Raw genomic sequence first — 15,790 nt, 5'->3', positions numbered from 1 at the left:
TTTGGTTTAACTCTTTGTCCGGCGCCGTTCCACTTGAATTGTTCACGCTAGATGTGGACACAATTTTCCTCAACGGCAACAATTTTGACGAAAACATCCCCAATAACATCGGTGCCACACCAGCCATTTATCTAACTTTACAAAACAACAAATTCACAGGGATAATCCCAAAAAGCATCAGCCAAGCTAAGAATCTCCAGTAGGCGCTCTTCAACGACAACCAGCTTACAGGGTGCTTGCCGCCTGAGATTGGGTCATTGGCAAACGCGACTGTTTTAGAAGTGAGCGGAAATTCCTTGACGGGTCCCGAATCATTTCAGTGCTTGGCTGATTTAGAAAAGCTTAATCTGGCTAAGAACCAGCTCTATGGGTCGGTCCCGGATACTATCTGCAAGATCACTAAGCTAGCTCAACTCGATTTATCAGACAACTATTTCAGCGAGATTTGCCCTGAATGCACAAAGTTGATAGCCAAAAAAGTTGTTGATCCAAAACTGAATTGTATTAATGGACTTCCAAATCAGAGACCAAAAGTTGAATGTGATGCATTTTTGTCTAAGCCAAAGTCCTGCCTTGCGCAGAACACCATTCCTTGTAAGTAATGGCCCGCATGCATGCATGAAAAGGATTTTGTAATATAATGATTAGGTCATGATGAATAAGGCATTATTGTGTAATAAATTGGCTTCTATCTACAATAGATGTCAATATTGCTTATAGTGGTAGTGCTCGATCAAGATTTTTGGTGCACTGCTAAATTGAAGTGAAGTCATGAATTATAAGGTTGGCTAAGAGGTTCCTGTTCCCTTGCTATATATGAGAAATGTTAAGATAATGATTTCTTGTTGACGTTCATTTCTGAAAATGCCGATAATTTTTTCAACATTTATTGGGGTTTATAATTCAAATCCTGAGAACAATTACTGGGGTTTAATGGAAACGTATATTGAGAAAAATTACTAGCGTTTATATATAAAAGATTATAAATATACTATAAAATTAATTTATCGATATTTTTTGAGAAAACGTTTGTAAAAAATTTGGAACCAAAATTTTTAAAACGTGTTAATAAATCCTAGTCAATATATAATTCATTCCACAACCAATAAAACATACCATCAAATAACAAAATGTTAGGAAATTTAATCCTATTTCGCAAGACGTGTGAAATGCGAAAAATAAAAAGAACCTAGAATAATAAAGATTAGGCAATCCCATACAATACCAAGATTTAAATGATCCGGCTTAACAAGCCTCTATAGACTAGCGGAGATTGATCCGGAGAAAATCACTCAAGACACAAAGCTTTAATATACCAAAATCTCACTATCACACAAGAAATGACCGGCCAAGGTCAATCAAAGTAGGGAGGCTACTCCTAGGTTTCTATCTTGGCGGGAGTCTCTAATCTACCTACCTCACTTGGCTAGCAACATAAGGAATTCTCTTGACCAGAATGAGCCATAGCTGCATCAGCACTGCTGATGTGGTCTCTTTGTTGTGCAAAAATTTCCATAATAAATAATCACTCGCAATAAAACGAATACTTGTAAGATATGACTATATTACTAAGAATGACACTTGAACTATAATTTTTTGACAAAAAAGTCCATAAGGACTGCCTAAATACTAATTTATTATTATTATTTTCTAAACAAGAAAATAATTAATAAGTTAAAAATCAAAATAAAAACAAAAACTTAAAAAGTGAGGGGGGTTCGGCCGCCCTCTTCTAAAATTTGTGATGGTGGCTCGGCCACTCTCAAAGCCAAAATTGGGGGTTCGTGCGGGTGATTCGACCACTCCCGAAAGCAAAAGTGGATGCAAACCACCCCAACGTTTTTATTCAATAATAATAAAGGGCATTTTTTTTTTTAATATTTTGAACATTTTTAATTTAAATTAATGTATTTAATTATGGATGCAAAAATTGAATTAGATGGAATGTCGATCTCTATGCCATCTTATTTATTTGTCTCATTGAATGGCGCTAAGTACTCTTGTTGAGTAATGCTATTCAGAAGCATTTCTTGCGAAACCTGTCCGCAAAAAGGCTGGGATAACCAACCCTTTTATTAAAAAATAAAAAATAAAAAACTACACGCACATGTTCACTTTTCACTTTCACTTTCACTGTTACCCCCAAAATCCCACTTTCACTGTTACCCCCAAAATCCCAAATCTCCCGCCCCTCTCTCTCTCTCAATTTCTCTTGCCTCCTCCCACCCACCACCACAACCGGCTGCCACCACTGTCCACCACCGCACCACCGCCGGCCACACTATTCAGTGGCTACGAAGCGCCGCCAACCACTACGTTATGCTTATGGAGCGCTGACCTGAACCTAGTTTCTCCCTCTCTCCCAAACCACTGGCTGCCGCAATCCAGTGCACCGGCTACCACGAAGCAGCAGCGCCGCCGCCCTCCATGGCCTTTTCCCTAGTAAGAAACTCTTCTAAAATTTAAAAGACTTTTAGTTCGCTTGGTATTGCTTTTTGTTCAAGTTTTGGTATCATGTTCAAAACTAGTTTTCTCAGCAACCAAACATAGAATAAGGATAATGGGGCCTTTTAAAAAAAACGAAAATTATACCTAAGCTGAACAATAGCAAAAGATTACTGCCTTTTAAAAAATGAATTTGAAATTACTTTCCCTTTTGTAGCCAAACAATAGCATAAGATTATAATCCAGTTTCTCTTCTAGAATGTGAACCAAGAAATAAGAAAAAAGGATTCGCGCTACCCAACAAATTGTTTGTCTTTCAGCCATGGATTTTCTAAGCTACCAATCAGAGCATTAACGAACAAACCCAAAACCAACCACAAAAAGAAAAATGTGAAAGAAAAAAAAAAAACAAAAAACAAAAACATAAGCAAAACATACCAGAGAGGGCACTTGAGCTAGAGACCCATCTTCTGGAAATGAAGAACCCATGGGTTCAGAAATCTACTACCACCACTACCACCATCACTCACTGAGTCTCCCATTCCCACTCGTTACAACCAATGCTAAAGCAAACCAGTAAAATGTACTCAACAAAAACAGATTTTGCGTTGCGAGAGAGGGAGCTTTAACTGAGGACAGTGAAGTACACATGTACTTCATTGTCCAATAGCATAAGTTTAGGTACCTTTTAAAAAGGGAAAGTAATTTAGGTACCTAAGCTAAACAATAGCATAAGTTTAGGTACCTTTTAAAAAATGAGCTCCATTTTTTGTGGAGTTGGGTCGAAGATTCAGTGCTAATTTTGGAGGGTTTTGGACCATTGAGTTCATGTTTTTCATGTTTTGAGTTCATGTTTCTAATTTGAATTTTTTCTTGCAATAACTCCTAGATGGACTCGGAAAATGAATGCGAAGATGACAACTTACGTACACATATTCGTGTTGGTGATGATCTGCCCTCTGAAATTGTCCTTGAAAATGGTTTGTTAGGCTCTTCTTCTCTCATTCGTACATTTTATGCTTCATTTGTTGAATGATGTTTTGTTGAATTTTATTATATACGCATCTTGGTTTGTTTGTTAGTTTATTTATTTATTTTTTGTGTTGTAGATGGAAATGAAACTATAAGGGATGAGGACAACAATAATGGCAAGGGCAAGGGCAAGTCTGAGTGGAAGCTCGTAAGTGAAGACGAAAATGTTGAGCAACCTCAGCGAGGTATGACGTTTAGCTCCATAAACGAACTTTTCTCATATTATAGGCGGTTTGGTCGGAAAAGAGGTTTTGGGGTGGTAATCAAAAAAATTACTAAAGACAAAATCACTGGAGAAGAGATACGTGTCACCCTTGCATGTGGGCGTCAAGGCAAGCCACAACCCACGATAAATAAGCCATATCCCACAATAAAAACAGATTGTAAGGCGAAGTTGAATGCAAAGTTGGTTGAAACAAAGTGGTATGTGACTAGTGTAATTATTGACCACAATCATGATTAACAAGGGAAGATATTATAAATGCAATAAGAATTTGAATTCTAACGTGAGAAGAAAGATTATAGTAAATGATATATCTGGGATTGGACAAAGTCAGAGTTTTAACTCTCTTGCTGTTGAAGCTGGGGGGTATGAGAATCTTTCTTTTATAGAAAAAGATTGCAGAAACTTTATTAACAAGGAAAAACACATTCGGCTTGGCCAAGGAGGTGCTAAAGCACTTCTAGATCATTTGAATAAGATGCAAGCAACCGATAATGGTTTCTACTTTGCAGTTGATTTTGATGATGATTCTAGGTTGAAAAATGTGTTTTGGATTGATGTAAGAAGTAGGGCATCGTATGAAAGTTTTGGGGATGTCGTGACATTTGACATGACATACTTGACTAACAAATACGGTATACCATTTGCTCCGTTCGTGGGAGTGAACCACCATGGTCAGTCAATACTTTTTGGAGTAGCATTAATATCTAGTGAGGATACATAAAATTTTGTATGGTTGTTTCAGAATTGGTTGAATTGCATGAACAGCCGAGCGCCGATTGCAATTATAACAGATCAAGATCGGGCTATGAAAAATGCAATTGCAAGAGTTTTCCCAGAAACCCGACACAGATATTGTCTATGGCACATTTTGAAAAAAATTCCAAACAAGTTTAAATCATATAAAAATTATTTTGCCATTAAGAGTGCCATACATAAATGTGTTTATAACTCTCAAACATGTGGTGACTTTGAGGTAGGATGGTATGCAGATGGGATGGTGATACTCGTCCCTGGAAGTGCGATCGATTGCACATGTACCTGCGATCGAGCGCAATTCCAAACACTTGCGCACCAGGTCCCTGAAACTGCGATCGATCGCACTTGTACCTGCGATCGATCTCACACGAAGCTATATATGTTTTATTTTGCGTTTTTAAATTAGGTCAAGCCGTCTTTATTTCCTTGTTTTAGTAGGATTAGGGTTTTGAGAGTCAATATTTCGTTATTTTATTAGGTTTAGGGTTTTGAGGGTATTTATGTCATATTTTATTATGTTTAGGGTTTTGGGGCTATAAATATATGCTTATAGCCTCCAAAGAAAACAGTTGTTGATTATTATTGATTTTGATTAATGAGAATACTCAGAGTTGAGTTTATTCCTCTTTTCCTTTAAACTTTAGAAAGTATCTATTGTTTTTAGAAGAATTCTTAGAACATTGATAGACTCAAGATCTGGAATTAGTTATCCGCTGCTTTATTGTTGTTTTTTGCTGCAGCCTACTAAGTCACGCTGCATCAGTTGGTATCAGAGCTCAATTACTTTCCATGAATGGGGAGGAGCAACAGGCAATTCGCTTGCGACACATGAGTGGTGGGCCGAATGGTTGTCGTCGCCAACCAAGACCGCGATTCGCGGAGGCGGAAGGCAAATCAATCGCTGAACCTTGGCAACACACGAAGGATCGATTCAGGGCTATGAGGGATCAAATTGAAGACCTCACCACCCAATTATCCAACTTGTGTGGTCAACATGGGAACGGATCTAGAAACCCGTTTGCGGAGCGCCAAACTCACGGACGTCGACACCTTGCGCAAGCTCATGCCAATCGGTGGGTAAGTAGATTCAAACTCAAAATTATGAAATTCGACGAGGATCTAGAACCCGACGAATTTCTGGATTGGGTGTTGGCTGTTGAAGAGGTTTTTGAATTCAACGGGGTGCCCGATGAACAACGAGTCTCTTTGGTGGTACATACATTCCAGGGAAGAGTTGGTGCGTGGTGGCAACAATTGAAGAGAACTAGGAAGCGGAAAGGAAAATTGAAGATCAATAGTTGGGAGAACTATTGAAATATATGCGCGTCGCTTTCTTTCCCCATAGTTATACCATGGGCCAGAAGTCACAAAATTGGAGACAAGGGTCTATGGCTGTGACAAAGAAAATAGAAAATTCATACCAAAAGAAGGTGTTTAGGGAAACATGGAGTGAGGTGAAGAGTCCACGACAAGCCAATTGGACCCTTACTTGCCAACCACAAATCCATAAACCGAATCCATATTCTGTGGAGGAGAAAGAAGAATTTGTGGATGAAGAGTTTCAGGAGTCCGAATTTAATGATGAAGAGTTCAGACATGAAGATGTTGAGGATCCTTCGCAAGGATTCGTGGATTGGGATTCCTCACCAACCTATGATGAGGAGCCCGAAGAAGATGACTCATGGGAAGAGGAAAGACCCACGGAGGAGCACGAAGAAGATGAGTTTTTTCCCATGTTTGGCGGTCTCTATCCCGAAGAAGATGACCCATTGGGAGGTGAAGAACCCACGAATGATGTTGGCGATTATGAAGAGATTGATGAAGACCTTTCAGGTGAAGTGTCTAATTTTAACGGTAAAGAGGTTGATTATGTTGATTTCCTTGGTGTTGAAGATATTTTAAATTCTCCTAACGAAGATTATGGTGAGTTTTATGCGGATGAAAAAAATTATATGTTCACAAGGGAAACAATAGTTGACCCGTTCTCGAGTATTTTCATGGCACATGGAAGGGAGAAAGAACGGGAGAAGAACGGCAAATCTGAAGTATTGCCAAGTGGTGTATGGGGCTTTCATGTCAACCATCAAGGTATTTCGATGATGAGAAGTGTCACGCTTATTTTCGGGTGTTGCCTTGTCTTGGTCTTGAGGAACGGCGAGTGAGATGAGTTGATTGGGCATCCAAAGGATCGTGGAAAGAATCGGCCGAATTCGAGGACGTTTTCTCTCCAACCAGGGGAGAATGATGCAGATGGGATGGTGATACTCGTCCCAGGAAGTGCGATCGATCGCACATGTACCTGCGATCGAGCGCAATTCCAGACACTTGCGCACCAGGTCCCTGGAACTGCGATCGATCGCACACGGAGCTGTTTATGTTTTATTCTGCGTTTTTAAATTAGGTCAAGCCGTCTTTATTTCCTTGTTTTAGTAGGATTAGGGTTTTGAGAGTCAATATTTCGTTATTTTATTAGGTTTAGGGTTTTGGAGGTATTTATGTCATATTTTATTATGTTTAGGGTTTTGGGGCTATAAATATATGCTTATAGCCTCCAGAGAAAACAGTTGTTGATTATTATTGATTTTGATTAATGAGAATACTCAGAGTTGAGTTTATTCCTCTTTTCCTTTAAACTTTAGAGAATATCTATTGTTTTTAGAAGAATTCTTAGATCGTTGATAGACTCAAGATCTGGAATTAGTTATCCGCTGCTTTATTGTTGTTTTTCGCTGCAGCCTACTAAGTCACGCTGCATCAAATGGCAAAATCTACTAAATAGTTATGACCTTAAGGACCATGATTGGTTGCGCCGGTTATATAATGAGCGGACTTTTTGGGTACCGGCATATCTGAAAGGTGTGTTTTGGGCTGGTATGAGAACTACACAGCGGAGTGAAAGTATGAATGCCTATTTCGATGGCTATTTGCGTCCGTCTACCACTTTGAAGCAATTTGTTGATCAATATGATGTTGCTTTGCGGAAGAAGGTTGAGAATGAGAGTCTTGCAGATTTCAAGTCTTTTAATACTAAGTTTCCATGTGTAACCTTCTATCATTTTGAGGAAAAATTTGAAAATGTTTACACCATTACCAAATTCAAAGAAGTTTAGCATGAGATAATAAGCAGAATTTATTGTACTGTCTCCCTTTTGACTAAAGAGGGTGCAATTTGCACCTACCAAGTGACTGAACAGGTAAAAGTTCAAAATGAAGTAGTTGAAGATGCATACGTGAAAGTAGTACCATATGTTGTCTACTTCAATGAAGATTTCAATGAAGATGGAGATGAATTTGAAGTAAAATGCACATGTGACTCCTTTGACTCAAGAGGCATCTTATGCAGATACATCTTTGCTCTATTGTGTGCACATAACATTACATCTTTGCCCCCCAAATATTATCTTGACTGTTGGAGGAAGGATGTGAAGCGAAGATATACTTTAGTTAAATGTAGTTTTGATGCTTTGAGTGCCAACCTCGAAGTACAAAGATATGACAACTTGTGCAAAGGTATGCATACATTAGCAGAGATCGCTGCAAGAAACGTGGGTCACTACACAAAAGTTTGGACGCATATTGATATGTTGACCAAGGAATTACGTGCTTCAAGTTGTGAACCCAGTCCACCTTCTCTTGCACTTCCAGGCGTATCTTTTGACATGTAATGAGTCCATTGATGATGTTGAGTTGGCGGTAGATGGTGATGAGGTTCATAGTCCTATTGTAGCTAAAGAAAGAGGAAAGTTACCGCATAAAAGGAAGATGTCTGAGGTGGAAAAAGCGACAATGAATAAATCACAAAGAAAAAGCAATGAGCCGTGTAACACTAATCCCATTTAGAGGAAACGAAAAAATAAGGTTACTTACTTTCCTTCCACAAGTGCTTAATTATTATTATTAAAACATTTTGTGCATTTCTTAACATTTTTACTGTTTTTTTTTTCCACCATGTAAAACATTTACTTACTTAAAGACTTCCCAGGGATCGAGATGATGTTTCGTATTTATTCGAAGCTCGTTGTGATGTTTTTGAAATTCAAGAGAGTGCAAGTACTCAGGTATTAAAAATGAAAATAGATAATTATTTCATGAAATTTAGTTTATATTGTTATCTGAAATCTTGATAATAATTTTGTAGGATATGTGGCTACCTGAGCTATTGGAACGGTAATTGGAATCGATGGAATGCAAGCTACAATGCTTTTTTTTGGGCTATTGCGTTGGCTTTTTTTTTTTTTTTTTGGCACTTTTTTGGTGTTGTATAGACTAGTTAGCCATTTTTGTGGTGTAATGATTCTGGGTGTTGATAGTGAGAAGGTTACTAGTGGTTCTAATGACGTCAATTACTGTTGATGTAGTCGTACTTTCTTCTAAATATTATCAGTTTAGTATTTAGATTAATGTTGACGGTCTGTTGGTTGTTTGCAATATCTTTCTACTGCATATTATAGCTTTTTCCTTCTTTTCATTATTGCTATTGAGTTCTATCTGCTTCATAGGTGCAACAGGCTTCAAGTATTGTTGGAGAGCACGGCTTATTTTGTAATATAAGATGGGGTTAGTGTTGGGAGTGTCTTGATTTTTTAGGTGATCACCATGGAAAATTTTTGTGTAGAGGCGGATGGTGATTTAATTTTTGGTAATCTACCTTGTAAATTTGTTTTTGGATAATTTTGATTTTTCCCTTCAATATATAAGATTCTTGCTATGTCAAAAATAAAATACATGAAAAAAAAAATGCGTAAACCTGGAGGGTTTTGTAAGTAACTGTCATAGTTCCTAGTGTTTTGCTTAATGTAACTCTTTGAGGATGATAGAACAAAAAAAACAAATTATGTACCTTTCTTGAGTTGATTTTTTGTTTTAATATTTTGTGTTAATATGTATTGTGTATTGGAAATTATGTAATACTTGTTTTGTAATGGGAGAGTTAATTTGTTATGTAATGAGAGTTATCAGGATTACCAAGAAATGCCCAACCCTTCAGCAATACAAAATCATCTCCCACCAATATCCAGTTAAACCAATCAATTAAATCAACAAAGTACAAAATTATATAACAATATGAAGCCGTCAACATTACAATAAATATGAAACCATTATTATTAAGTCGGAATTCTCAAATCCTTCAACAATACAAAAAAATCATCTCCTAAAGCTATCAGGATTACCAATAAATGCCAAACCCTTCAGCAATACAAAAAATCCTTTCGCCCAAATATCCAATTAAACCAATCAATTAAATCAACAAGGTACAAAATTATATAAAAATATGAAGCCGTCAATATCCTTGACAAGCCTTTTGCTATGATGGCATCCTTGATGAGCATAAGAAAATCTATTATATCGTCACAAAGTTGGCAATGTTCAGGAATTGTGCCTTCATCAACTAATAGAACAATGGTCATCTTTGGAAGTTGATCAACAATGCCTGCAAGGGCAAAAACTTATAGTTTTCAGCTCAATAGAAATATTATATCAACAATGTTTATCATTCTTTTGATTGAGAAGATCAAAGTTACTAAGTGTGGCTGACCATAAGAACTTGGAGCTAGGTAAGTTAAAATAAATCACTTACATAATTTGAAATTTATTTTTCATTGTCTTCCTCCTAACATATATAGTTTCAATCTTCATTTGTGAACAAAAAAATCAAAACATATATAGCTGTTTTGATTTTCTGTGCTGTTTTGATTTTCTGTTCTTAAAATAAAACCAAAACCAAAACCGAAACCAAAAAATCAAAACATATATAGTAGCAATTGCAACAAACTCGTCAGAAATTTTCAAGTTAGGAAGGAGAGGTAGAAGCCTATATCACAGCACAAATCAATTTTTATTGTTCCACAAAAACACAAATTCCATTGAGAAGAGAAGCAGATTGATCTTGTGCAAATAAAACCAAAACCAAAGAATAACGAAGAAAGCTTCTCCCAAACCCATTCGGCTTAAACAGAGAAATTCCCAAAAAATTTCAACACATTGACCAAGAAAATTAGGACTCAACAAAAATCAACCTTCCATCCGAAAATCATTCATCCAAATTCCATCAAAATAGTAAAGAAATCAAAAAATTAGAACCAAACCCATAATCCCCAATGAAAAACAAAATGTACCCAAAAATTCTTACCCATTTTCGAAATCAAACAAAAAACCACTAATTCTTACTATAATCGGTCATCATGATTTCAGCCCAACAAAACCTATACCCATTCAGCCTACCTCAAATGTTAGATTAGGGTAGTGTTCGGCCAACCAGTTTTTGGATGGCCGGCGCTGCTGCTTCGTGGTGGCCTGCGGTTTGGGAAAGAGAGAGAAACTGGTTCGGGTCAGCGCTGCTTCTGCTTCGATAAGAAATTTATGAAATGTGTTAAACCAGGAACAAATAGAAACAAAAAATTGCAACAAGGAAGCCTCGGTTGCTTTCCGAAATCAGCAAGATAACCAGGATTCTATTCCCCAAAACAAGAGAAAAACCAGATAATAAGAGAGAAAAATGACCGGTGGTGGCGTTCGGCCGGATTTTCGAGCTGGTGACTTGCCGGTTTTTGGATGGTGGGCGTCGCTGGTAGTTGTGGCGGGTAGAGGTCGGCCGGATTTCAAGTGGTGACGTGACCGGTTTTGGATGGTCGGCTTAACCGGTGGTGGCATGGGTGGCGTTCTGTGGCGGCAGCCGAAGATGAGGGGAGGGAGGGAGCACCGTAGGAGAGGAGGAGAGGGAAACATTTTGGGGATTTGGGGGGAAAAAATGAAAAATTTGAAACCTAACCTACTTTTAGTCCTTCACGTGTGATTGTGAATTTTTTCTTTTTAAAAATAAAAAAATAAAAAGGCTAGTTAACCCAGGTTGGGTTAACCAGCCTTTTTGCGGACAAGTTCCGCAAGAAATGCTTCTGAATAGCATTACTCTGTTAACAATTGCACTAAATTATAAGAGTAATGCTAGGGAGAAGCATTCTATCAGCAACTCATCCGCACCTTGTTGAGGTGGCGTGGTTAACTGAACCATAGTTATCAATTTTTTTTATTAAAATAAAATAAAAAAACAATCACGCGTGATGGACTAAAAGCAGGTTAGATTTCAAAATTTTCATTCTTCCCCAAAATCCCCAAAACGTTTGCCTCTCTTCCTCTCCCACGCTGCTCCCTCCCTCCCCTCATCTTCCGCCGCCGCCAACCTCCAAGCACTGTCGCCACCGAACGCGACCCATGCCACCACCAGTTAAGCCGACCATCCAAAACCACCAAACGTCACCAGCTCGAAATCCGTCTCTCAGTGAACTGAACACGCTGACGTTTACTTCAGCCATTGCCATAGCCATCGCAGGTATGCGTCTTCTCTCTGAGTGTTGCCATCTTTCCGTTTCTTGCCTTTATTGTTGTGCTGTTGTGCAGGTGTTGAAGCAAGCCTCTAGGCTTTATGCTGCGAGCTGGGTTCGGCATACCGGTCCGGAGCTTCGGCCAAATGATTATAAGAAGCATGAAGAGAGTGAGAGTAAGAGTGAGGATAAGCCCGGTGGAGCAAAAAGTAAGACTAAAGAGAAAGAACCATCGGCGTTGGAAGATCTTGGTAAGAATTTCATCACTTTCTTTGTCATGGTTTTGTTGTCAGATCAATGTTATGAGTTTTGGTGCCATTTGGGTTTTGTGGGGGTTAGACTGTAGGTGGGTGAGGGTGAACTCCAAAATTTTTTAAGGGAAAAAAATTTCTTAAGGCCCGGCCCCCACGATTGTGCTCTAAGTCTAGGCCTATCACCTACTTGTAGAAAAAACTGTGTGGATTTTCTTTGAATTTGTAGTTTATTGAGTTGAATTCTCACTGTGCGCCTCTGTTTTTATTAAGTGACTTACATAATTTGTTCACACTTCCTCTAGGGATTTGATAAGAGAACATAGCAAGAGAGAAGTGCCAACCCCACTAAGCTATTGTTAATGCCTTCTTAGATTTTCTAAAGTTTTCATTCAGTTTTGGATATCATTATGTTCTTTCTTGCAGATACAATGATGAAGTTTCCATTTTTTCTGACCACTCTAGAGCTTATCTATAAGCATGCCGAAACGTGTAGTGTTTGGGGGAAAAACATTGCTATGGTCTATGACTCAGGAGATTCCCAACCAAGTTCAAAATGGAGAGGCAAAGAAAAGGAAGAAAAGTTCTCTATCAATATTCAGTTCTCTGTCAAAAGATAGCACAATTCGGTGCATTTTTGTCCTTCCTAGTAATAGGTTATATATTAATTTGTACCTATCTTGTCATGCAATAGAATTTCTCAGCATTTTTTTCCCTCTTTCCTTTTTCTTCTCATGGACAAAGATTATAGAGTCACTTGAATTGCACTTAAATCACATTCAATCGGTGGAATCAGGATGCAAAAAAGTTAAAATTGCTATCCCCACAAGACATTGTACTTCAATGCACCAAAAATAGGCAGTACAAGGAACAAATATCAACGTGTTGCATCAAAATATCCGGTTAACATTTCTATATGAGAACTACATCTACTTGTTACAAGTTTCAACATGGAAAAGAATCACTCCATTGAATATAAATGTTTCCTGTTAGAATGTAGGAACAACCTAAAGATACAAACAATGGTGATAGGGATAAGATAAGGTTGATTTGGAATGTAATTACAAATCATTAGAATTAGATTAGATTAGATTAGATTAATAGTTGAGTTAAAATAGGATTTCAATTATTTAGGATTAGCTTTATTTGAATATTTGATATGTTATCTTTTAGCTGTTATCATGTTATCAATCGTAGTCTATTTATAGACCATTTTATTAATGAAGAAGAGAGAGAATTATTTAGACGTATGTCTTTGTGGTTTGAATCCCTATAATTTTGAATGGGAAATTCAACTGCTCTGATACCAATTGATAGGTACCCAAGGTTGGGTAGTGACGTGAGATGGGATATTGATAATGAACTCCAATTAGGACCGGAGACAAACCACAAGTGAATCCAGTTGGAGCTGGATACAAACCACAACGACATACGTCTAAATCATTCTCTCTCTTCTTCATTAATAAAATGGTCTATAAATATACTACAATTAATAACATGATAACAGCTAAAAGATAAAATATCAAATATTCAAATAAAGCTAATCCTAAATAATTGAAATCCTATTTTAACTCAACTATTAATCTAATCTAATTCTAATGATTTGTAATTACATTCCAAATCAACCTTATCTTATCCCTATCAAATGGAGACAATATCGTACATCGTATAATAGAAAATTGTCTTCTCCTTTGCTATTGCCTTGGGTTGCCTCTCCAATAACCACGGTGTTTCAATCCTCCCATCTCTTCTACCACCGGATTGTATCCAGTTTTAAAGAAGCGTATCTCCAATTGTTCATTTGATGGGCAAGAAACAAATTTTAAAGAGAGACGCAACTTTTTTTCGAATTTTTCAGAGCAATGCTTTTTTTTTTTTTCCTTTTTCTTCACGCTTAGGCAAATCCAAACCCAAATCACAACAAAAACCAAAGCAAACCCATTTAGGCAATTAAATCAGAAATAAATAAAAATCTAAGCTTCATATATAAACATTAAGTCCATTTCTATCCAAGTTCTCCGCGAGGACAGCCACATCCCTGAGCAGTTCTACTTCACAAAATTAGAACAAAACCCATAATCGGTTACCCAAAGAAAAAGAAAAAAGAACACCCAAAAATTCTTACCCATTTTCGAAATGAAACAAAAAAACCACATTTGAAGATAAACAGACAAACCTATTATGCGCACAAGGTATTTGTGCTCATAACAAGACCCAAACCCAAATCAAAGATCTCTCCGCAGGAAGTACACTCGTTCAATTCAAAAATGAAAAAAAAAAAAATACCCTCTAAAACAAACCCTAAACCCTAAACTTTGTAAGTTACCATAAGAATTAAATAACAAAATTGTTAAAAAAAAAAAAAAAAAAAACCACAAATTAATGTAAACTTGCTAATATTTATGAAACAGATTTAATTGATGTGAAAAAGAAAAAGAAAACCACAAATTAAGGTTTAAAAATTAAGGGCTGGCTAGCCACTCCAATTGTGCCTGGGGTTGGTCGAGACCGGCCACCCCTTAATTTTTAATTTTTAATTTTTTTTAAAAAAAAAACTTGGGATGAAGGCATTTTGGAAAAAAAAAAAAAAGAGAGGCAAGAATGGTCGAATTGCAACAATTTGGAAGTTTGAGAGGGTAAAGTGTTACTTTTTGAATATTGGGGTTAAAAGTGCAAATGAGTGGATAATTCAGTGGAGTAAAGTGTATTTTCCCCAATTTTGAACTATTTTGGCTAACAATATGAGTGCATAGTATTTCATAATGAAATTGTAAGAGCATTCTCAATGGAAGAGCCAAATGTTACTTTTATTTAAAATGGCTTTTCAAATGTTTAAAAAACTCCCTACATTGGATGAGCCAAAAGAAAATGTAAAATAGATATTTAATTAGAAGAGCTAAAAAAAAAGCTAAATGTAGCAGCACTTTTCAAGGGAGCTATTTTATTTTTCATTGTTTCTCTCACCTGTTTTCTTTTTTTTTTCCAAATCTTTTCCTTATTTTTTTTTGCATGTTCTCTTTTTTCTCAAAACTTTTCCTATTTTTCCGCTCACATGTTCTCTTTTTCCCAAAACTTTTCTTATTTTTAATAATATTTTAATAAAATAGATAGAAATATAAATAATCGGATGTGGAGACATTTAAAAATGGTTTAGCTAAACTAAATAAAAGTGAGTTTTGAGAAGCCATTTTACATAAAAATATGGCTCCTCCATTGGGAATGCCCTAACAATAAATTAATAAAAATAATGATTTTTTGTTAAAATACACCAACATGATATCATTTTAATCTAAAGTGCGAGGAATCGGTGACGATCGAACAGTGCTGCAAGAACATGTCTTCTTCCGAAAGTGAGAGGACAGCAACCTCCAAACCTAACAAAGATTTACAGAATTGTCATCTGTAAGCATGTGAGGGGGGAGACCTCTGACTTTTCTTCTCGGAGTCTACGCACATTCTATAAAAACTTCCCCATTATTCTATCTATTCTCAGAGGTCCTGCATGTGTACAGAGAAGTGATGGCCGCCATCTCTTTCTTTGCTTCACTTTTCTTATCAACTTTCTTGCTTCATTTGTGCTTGTTCTATGGGGTGGGTGCCGGCAATCCGGCTATTGGGTCCAATAGGGAAGCATTGGAAATTATTACAGGCGGCGGTGGTGGTAGCAACTATCCTGCTCCTCCTACTGAAAATGAAAACTGTCCTCCTCCGCCTCCTGAACCTGAATGTCCCCCACCTCCACCGCCTCCGCCTCCCCTTCC

The 15,790-nt window shown here is 37.2% G+C and overlaps 2 protein-coding genes across 2 annotated transcripts in view; both read left to right on the top strand.

Annotated features, from left to right (window-relative positions):
* Positions 1–6,192: 6,192 nt before the first annotated feature.
* LOC132177218 (protein FAR1-RELATED SEQUENCE 5-like) lies at positions 6,193–8,124 on the top strand. The gene is made up of 3 exons (XM_059589471.1): positions 6,193–6,321; positions 7,195–7,500; positions 7,654–8,124. Exons 1-3 carry the CDS (start codon positions 6,193–6,195, stop codon positions 8,122–8,124), a joined length of 906 nt encoding a protein of 301 aa, XP_059445454.1.
* Positions 8,125–15,395: 7,271 nt separating this feature from the next.
* LOC132179204 (uncharacterized protein At4g06744-like) overlaps positions 15,396–15,790 on the top strand; it is a 2,365-nt gene continuing 1,970 nt past the window's right edge. The window contains exon 1 of the mRNA XM_059591871.1: positions 15,396–15,784. Within this exon, the coding sequence (XP_059447854.1) occupies positions 15,549–15,784 (236 nt within the window). The 5' untranslated portion in view covers positions 15,396–15,548. The remainder of the gene's footprint in view (positions 15,785–15,790) is intronic.

This window comes from Corylus avellana, chromosome ca4 (genome assembly GCF_901000735.1).
Source record: "Corylus avellana chromosome ca4, CavTom2PMs-1.0".
NCBI lineage: Eukaryota > Viridiplantae > Streptophyta > Magnoliopsida > Fagales > Betulaceae > Corylus > Corylus avellana.
Note: the sequence above shows the minus strand (reverse complement) of the source record. Positions and strands in the feature narration are given on the sequence as shown.